The sequence below is a fragment of the Clinocottus analis genome, unplaced genomic scaffold (assembly GCF_023055335.1).
Source record: "Clinocottus analis isolate CAN_PGR_092001 unplaced genomic scaffold, fCliAna1.0.p SCAF_21, whole genome shotgun sequence".
Classification (NCBI taxonomy): Eukaryota; Metazoa; Chordata; class Actinopteri; order Perciformes; family Cottidae; genus Clinocottus; species Clinocottus analis.
The window spans coordinates 2,442,714-2,450,973 of NW_027175943.1; the positions used below are offsets into that span (position 1 = coordinate 2,442,714).

At 50.0% G+C, this 8,260-nt stretch overlaps 1 protein-coding gene across 1 annotated transcript in view; it reads left to right on the plus strand.

Moving 5' to 3' along the window:
• Positions 1–1,481: 1,481 nt before the first annotated feature.
• The window catches only part of cyp26b1 (cytochrome P450, family 26, subfamily b, polypeptide 1), a 25,966-nt gene continuing 19,187 nt past the window's right edge, over positions 1,482–8,260 (plus strand). The window contains exon 1 of the mRNA XM_068587661.1: positions 1,482–2,801. Coding sequence (XP_068443762.1) covers positions 2,598–2,801 — 204 coding nt within the window. The 5' untranslated portion in view covers positions 1,482–2,597. The remainder of the gene's footprint in view (positions 2,802–8,260) is intronic.

The window sequence follows — 8,260 nt, forward strand, 5'->3', positions numbered from 1 at the left end:
GACCAGAGAGGCTGGAAGGAAGAGAAGAGGAGGAGGAGGAGGAGGAGGAGGAGGAGAGGAAGACTTGGAGACATGAACCCCAAAAAAAAGAAGCAGAGATCCTGTTAAGACTTTTCCTTTTATTCTGAGGGGAAAGAAAGATGGAGGGAGGAAAGGAAGAGAGGAGGAAGGAGAGAGAGAGAGAGAGAGAGAGAGAGAGAGAGAGAGAGAGAGAGAGAGAGAGAGAGAGAGAGAGAGAGAGAGAGAGGGATGTGAACACGTGATGACATCACAGAGAATGTCTTGAATCAAAAGGCTGTGAGAGTTTATGAGATATATAAAAATATAGAGCGGGACGTAAAGGTGAGGGAGGAGGAGACTGGAGGGAGAAAGGAAGGAGGGAGGAAAGGAAATGAAACTCTCTCTGTTGAGGTGCCCATGAGCAACACACTGCTCCAGTGTGTGTGTGAAGTAACCAGATGGAGAGAATTGGGTGATAATCTGAGATGAAAAGTCTTACATCAACTTTTCTTCCTTCAGACTGATTTTTTTTTTTGGCCATTTGGCACAAAATCCCTTTTGCCACCAAATGATGTGAGTTTGGGTCCAGAGGAACCCGCTTCGTGTCCCATGATGCATTGCGGTAAAAACACTGAGATATTGATCTTTAAAAAAGCTTCTTTTACGCGCGACACCCCGCGCGTAAAAGTGAGTTAACCTTTTACAACCACAAGTAAACGTTGCATTATGATTATTAATTTACTATAATGTCATTAGCTGTTGACTCTAATGACGTCACTAGCTGGTAATAGTTGTGTTGTTCCAGTGTGCAGGTGATTAGTCCGAGAGAGCGCTGCACGTCCTGCACGCAGACAAGTCACAAGTGCAGAGCCTCTCTCTCTCTCTCCCTCTCTCTCTCTCTCTCTCTCTCTCTCTCTCTCTCTCTCGCTCTCTCTCGCTCTCTCCCTCTCTCTCCCTCTCTCTCTCTCTCTCGCTCTCTCTCTCTCTCTCTCTCTCTCTCTCTCTCTCTCTCTCTCTGGCCCTCGGCCAGCTCCAGCACGCTCCAAGCCTCCTCTCCTCTTGCGCCCGCTTGCCGCTCACTTTACACCACCCCTCCTCCTGAGGAGAGAGAGAGAGAGGAAAAGGGGGGCGGGGCGGATAAAGAGGAGGAGAGAGAGGGGGGGGGGGGGTCCTCCAGGAGCTGAAGGAGGTGGAGCAGAGGGGAGGGATGGAGGGAGGAAGGGGGGAGGAGGAGGGGAAAGAGAGGGGAGTCACTCTAGCCGACGGGAGCCCTTGGCCGCCTCTTCGCCTTCCAGTTGCCTCCGCGCTATATAAACACTCACTGGTGCCTCTGGCTCCACGCACACACTCTCTCTCTTTACGCACGCATCCCCACACACGCGCGCGCACACACACACACTGAGGGTGACTTGTATAGGCAGCCAGCAGAGAGAGAGAGAGAGAGAGGAGAGAGAGAGAGAGAGAGAGAGAGAGAGAGAGAGAGAGAGAGAGAGAGAGAGAGAGAGAGAGGAGGCTCTGAGAAACAGAAAGGTACACAGAAAAGAGAGAGAGGACATAAAGTGAGCAGCAGAAGGACCTGAGCATCTCCTGCGCACCTTCACGGATCTTACAAGTCGACACTTCACGTTCTCCTCGCGCGTTGCTCCCAGAGAGAGAGAGAGAAAGAGAGAGAGAAAGAGAGAGATTACTACTTTGTTTTGTTGGTAAAGAGGCTTTTTATTCTTCTTCTCATTTCATTTCTTTTGGAGGAGTTATTTGAGAGAGATTTCTGGAAGAGTTTTCCTTCATTCCCCCACAACAACTAAAAGACTCCAGGTCTTTCCAGCCTCCTCCATCCCCTCTTACAGGAGAACTTTTCCAAAGTAAAGCCTTGTTATAGTTCCAGGGCTCGGCTTCACTTTTTCCACGTGCGTCCCGGCTCCTGACACAAACGCGTCACCTTGACTTTTTTTTGGTGCCTTCAAGTTTCAGACTTTAAAAAAAAAAAAAAAGAAACACCAACAAAAAGTTGGTTTCGAGCCCCTGACCCGCAGCCGGGGAGCCACCATGAGTTCCCACACGTCAGGACAGTCCCCAGCCGCGCGCGCCTCTTGCTCCAAACGCTTAAATTAAATTAAAGCAAAAGTGAGTTTTGATGCTTTGATTTTCTTCTTCTTCTTCCTCCCTCTGCAAAGCTGAGGTGTGATTCTGAAGACGCGGGGAGCCGCCGCGCTGCTCACCTGCAGCATCTCCTCCACACTTTGATTTGCACTTTTTTTTACGCACGGAAACGCCACTTTGTGACTATTTTTTATTTTTAAAAGAGAGAGAGACATCCAGTCCACCTGAAAGACAGACTCCGCGCTCTCCACACACTTCATTCATTCTGAGAAACGCAACCTTCCTCGGCGTTTGGAGTGCGTAAAAGGAACTTTGCGCGTTTACGCAACAAAAACTCCAAAAAAAAACTTTTTTTAAACCACCCGGGATCCAGATCTACTTGTTTTTTTTGTTTGTCGAGAGGACAAAAGTTCAAATAAACTCTCGTGCAACTTTTTGAAAGTCTTCCTCCCCCCCACAGAGCTCCAGAGCGCGCGCGCGCCGGGCTCTCCATCACCATGCTGTTCGACACGTTCGACCTGGTCTCGGCTCTGGCCACGCTGGCCGCCTGCCTCGTGTCCATGGCGCTGCTGCTCGCCGTGTCCCAGCAGCTGTGGCAGCTCCGCTGGACGGCCACGCGGGACAAGAACTGCAAGCTGCCCATGCCCAAGGGCTCCATGGGCTTCCCCTTCATCGGCGAGACCTGCCACTGGCTGCTGCAGGTAAGAGGCGCCTCGGGGCGGGAGGGAGGGAGCGCGACGCGGCGTCTGAAACCCGTCTCATCTGCTGCTTTTCTTTACATCATTTCTTCCTTTTCAGTTTTAAAAAACAACAAATGTTTCATAGAATTTTACGTTTGAGTTCATTCATCACTATTTTTCACTTTTTTTTGTGCGCGCTGCTTCAGCGGCTCCATGTCTGCAGCGAGGTCATCCTGAAGCCCACCAGGCAGTGTGTGTGTGTGTGTGTGTGTGTGTGTGTGTGTGTGTGTGCGCGCGCGTGCACTTTGCCACATGCAAAGTGCACACAATCGATGCAGACAGAAAGAAAACCGCACACGTGCATCGTTTTAAACTCCGTGTGTCTCAGCATCCATCGCTCTCTCGTCTCTGCTTCCTTGTGACAGAATGTCTCTCCAGGAGCTGCAGCTGCTTCATCCTCACGTCGCGCGCCCGCCGGCAGCCAAACACACACACAAAACACACAAACGAGCATCAAAGACTCGCGCTTCACTTTTGATTAGTTTATAGCGCTGCAATCTCTCTGCGGCGGCTCCTTCAGGGTCTGCAGCTTGTTTTATGATCGGCTCAGACGGGAGCGCGCAGAGGCGGATCGATATCTCTCTGACACGCTGCATGGCAACTCAGTGGCGGCGGGAGTGTTTGTGTCGAACATAGTGAAGAATGTACAGTTTCCCTCCGGATGTGAGATTTAAAATCAAAGTGAAATGTTTGAAATGTTTGAAATGCCCCAAAAAAAAACTAAAAAATGACAAAAATGTGATGAGTTTGAGTGGAAGTTTGAGAAAGAGAAGCTCTGTGGGTGAAAGGGGTTGAGGTGAGGTTAAGTGCACACCTCGCACGCCCTCTTTTCTCCTCCTCCTCCTCTTCCTCCTCCTCCTCTTCGGGAGGGACCCACGCGCTGCCGCTGCGCGCCCCCGCGGGCTTCAGCCTGGCTGCATCCGAAAGAGAAAATAAAAGTTCCCAGCATGCTTGTCAGAAAATCACTTGGGCGAACTGAGATCCCTCCCCCCTGCCTCCCCCCCATTCTCTCCCTAAAGTTGATTGACAGGCGCAAAAGTTGCGTCATGTGACGCGCATGCGTTGATGGGAACCTTCAGTGTCGATCACGTGGTCCGTGAGACGCTTTTGCTTCAACACTTTGAGGAAGCTGAGCTTCTGCGCAGCAAATGTGCTCCTGATCAATCAGAGGGCAAGACGTCCCACAATGCTTTGCGTGAATTGGTGCTTGGCCTTTTATGTTCAGAGGGTGGAGAGGGGGTGTGTGGGGGGGGGGGGGGGAGGCATCCTCTATGCGCTAGCATGAGTGTGACCACGACGATCTGCACGCGGGTCCCGCAGCGCGAAACTGTGGACCCCGATACAGCGGACACACACACACACACACACACACACACACACACACACACACACACACACACACACACACACACACACACACACACACGGAAAAACAGCCCCCACCCCCCTGAGGTAGAAGTGGGGGCTCGACATGCGGAGGCACGTTGGCGGCGCGCGGGGCTTGAACTCGCGGTGCTCCTCTCCGTTACATCTGACACCGAGAGAGACGCGTTCCCGGAATGCAACCGAGGACCGCGGCCAAGTTTATGGCGAGGAGGGGAGGGGGGCGGGGGCGGGCAGGGGGTGAGGGCGAGGAGGGGGCGGGGGGGGGGGGCATGTCAGTCAGATGGAGGAATGAAAGGCTGAGTGTGTGTGCTGCTATACTTATGAGGACCAAATGGTCCCAACAAAGCGGAGCAAAACATGGAGGAGAGGAGTCCTCTGGTTCCTCTGGTTCCTCTGGTTCCTCTCGTCCTCTGGTTCCTCTGGTCCTCTGGTTCCTCTGGTTCCTCTGGTTCCTCTCGTCCTCTGGTTCCTCTGGTTCCTCTGGTTCCTCTCGTCCTCTGGTTCCTCTGGTTCCTCTCGTCCTCTGGTTCCTCTGGTTCCTCTCATCCTCTGGTTCCTCTCATCCTCTGGTTCCTCTGGTTCCTCTGGTTCCTCTGGTTCCTCCAGTGGGACGAGGTCATCGCCTGACCTTCGAGGTGCAGTTTAAGGAAGAGAAAGCAGCCGATGAAATGCCTCGCTGCAGCCGAGGCGTCACCCGGCTTCATGTCCAGAGGTCAGAACAGCGAGTTGAAGAAGTTGAAGAAGTTTAAAGTCAGATGTCGTTGTTGATGAAGAGCGTCAGGAGAAGAGAACAAAGCGACGAACACTTCCATGTCCGATGAAGCGTGAAGCGACGAACAAAACGCTCGTCCTGAAGTGTCTTTTCGCTCCGTTTTTGGTCTCCACCACGCTCCGGAAAGGAAACATCCGCGTCTTCAGCTGCTTTTGCGATCGGTACCCAGAGGGCTTTTGGCTTTTTGTCGGAACAGAAACAACCTCATGAGAGCCGTGGGAGTGAACCCAGAACGGCCCCAAAAAAACAAGTTATGGTCAGTTTTTTTTACGGATAAAAACGAAGGCTGACGGTTCCTGAGCTGCAGATTGTCTGCGTGAACGAGTGATGAGCTGCATGAAAACTTCTTTTTGCCCAAAAATACTTTTATTTTCTCGCCTCTTAAGAAAAAAAAGTTTCACGATCATCTTTTCTTTACTCGCTTTCTCTTTTGTTCTTTCACTCCGGCTGCAGGTTTCCTACACGAACGACTAAATGTAAGTATATATATATATATATATATATATATATATATATATATATATATATATATATATGTATACTCACGCAACAGAAGCACATTTCAGAGGTCGATCCATTTTAAAGTGATCTGCAGTTTGAAATAGTTTCACTGCCAAAGACCTGTCTGCTCTTATTAGGAGCTGCAGCTTTGTGAAGGGACGCTGCCAAGCAGGAGCGCTACACACACACACACACACACACACGCACACACACACGCACGGAAACACTACCTACATGGTGCATATGCACGGATACCTCGATATAAACACAGGTGCGTTAACACAAAGTAATGACGGTTACAGTTACAACCAAAAAGTGAGTCATAAACACACTTTTTGCACAATAAAATGTGTGTTTTCAGGCGGTAACCGCGTGCTAATTTGCGCATGTTTCGCTCTTTGACTCAGAGGTTGAGTTGTGTTGTATGCAGTTAAGGTTACACAATGTGATACAACATGTATTTGTTGCACCGGGTCAGAGGAAACCGCGAGAAGGTCATGAACTCAAGGTCAAGCTCAAGGACAAAGTCGCCACATGAAAACTTTATGTCGAATACACAAAATGTGTGAAACAGCGTAACAGGATTTAAGAGCCGCAGTTTCCTCCTGCGGCCACTCGGGGGCGCCAAAGCGCCCAGAAACTTTTTATTGATCGTTTGGATCTTAAAGTTAAAAATGATTATGTACGTGTCACACGTGTAAAGGTCGACACTCAGACTCAACACACACAGGCACACACACACACACACACACACACACACACACTCGTTGCAGACCGGCTAGACTGAATCTGGGTCAGAGGAAATGAACACACGGCACAGACACTCAGACTGTACTGCGTGTTTGTGTGAATTAAATTTGTGAATGAGCGTGAGCCAGAAAGAACGACACACACAGACACACACACATGCACAGGAGAGTGTGTGTGCTTAGACAGATTGTGTTGCGATGCCAAATAATGAACTCTTAACTCTGTATTTATCTTTAATTCTTCAAGTGGCCGGTGTGTGTTTGCTGGTGAGAGATACAAACTTCATTCTTCAATCTTCTCAATCTTATTTTTAAACAGCATTTTTTTTTTTTTTTTACGTTTAAATCAAATCGCTCGTCGTTTTTCTGCCATTTTTCTCATCAAACCTCATTAACTTCACGCTCGCGGCGTTCGTCCGTTGCGTGTTCGACTCCCACCGTTTCTCGTTCGCGTCTCATTTTCCGGCGTTCTTCGCCTCCCGCCATGTTTTCTTTCTCATCTTCCAACACACAACAAAAAAGACGCTAACATGCTAACGCCGTCTTCTACGCAACAGGATCCGACGACAAAGAAAACCTGACATTTTGTACTTGTTTCGTCGTGAAAGCGTCGCTCTCGTCTACTTTTATATATTTAAAATCAACGCTCGCTCTCCTTTTCCATCCCTCCGTCCTCCTCTTCCTCCTCCTCCTCCTCCTCCTCTTGTTGGTGCTAGCAGGAGGTGCTGGCAGCGGCGTCCGTTGCCCCTTCTTTCACCCCGAGGACACGCCGCTCCCTCCTCCGGACCCTCTTGTCCTCGGCCGAGTTTAGAACACAACGTTGAGCTCTTTCTTTGTCGTGTGTGTGAAAGAGCGCTTATGAACTCTGCGTATAAATACTTTGCATGTGTAAATACTGAGAATAAAGCGGGAATTAAACCGTCCATCAACAGTTTCCCCACATCGCGACGCCGCCTGCGTGCGTCCCTAAAACCCTTTCAACACAAAATACCTTCACGAACCTAAAACCAAATCAAAAGGATCAACTTTTTATGCTTTTTTTGTTTTCGGCTAAAGCCGCTCAAGCAGGAGGAAATGTTTGCTTTTGCACGAGGGACTATTTTCAGCGGCGGATGGATACACGCTCGCTCGCTCCAGCAGCGAGGAAGCGCCTTGATGTGATTTGAATATTTTAAATGCATCACACTGCGTGTGTTGCATCTGCTCGCAGTTCAGTGTGTGTGTGTGTGTGTGTGTGTGTGTGTGTGTGTGTGTGTGTGTGTGTGTGTGTGTGTGTGTGTGTGTGTGTGTGTGTCTCAGGGTATTAGCCGGGGTCCCAGGGTGAGTGCTTAGAGAGTTTTGAACAACCATAATCTCCCTTCCTATAATGTGCCCGGGTCAGGGGCCAAGCCTCTCTCTCTCTCTCTCTCTCTCTCCTCTCCCTCTCTCTCTCTCTCTCCCTCTCTCTCTCTCCTTCTCTCTCTCTATTCTCCTTGTTTTTTGGCTGAACCACCCGAAGCCCTTCTTCGTTAATCCCTTCCCCACCTCTCCTCCTCCTCCTCCTCCTCCTCTGCCACGCTCTGCGCTCGCTTTCTCTCGCTCCCTTCTTGGCGTCCATCTCTTTCTCTTTTCCTGTTTTTTTTTTCTTCTGGCCATTCTTTATCCCTCTTTCTCTCTTCCCTCCATTCTTTCCTTTCTCTCATCCCACTTCTCTGGTCTCTCTCTCTCTTCTCCGGCGCTCTGTGATGCGGCGGCGTGACCGCAAAGGGACGGCGCTCATTGTCGAGCGGAGGACCTATCGCCCCCATTCAAACACACACACACACACACACACACACACACACACACACACACACACACAGACTCACACGCTGGTTCCTTGGTATCTCTGGCACCGGCTGAATGATTGACAGCTGAAAGGAAAGAAGGAATTCCCTCACAGCCTTTGACCTCGTTTCCTTTCTCTCGTCCTTCGCTGCTGCTTTTTCATTTTTAAGCTTTTTTTTGGGGGGTTTTCTGCGAGTGACACGGCC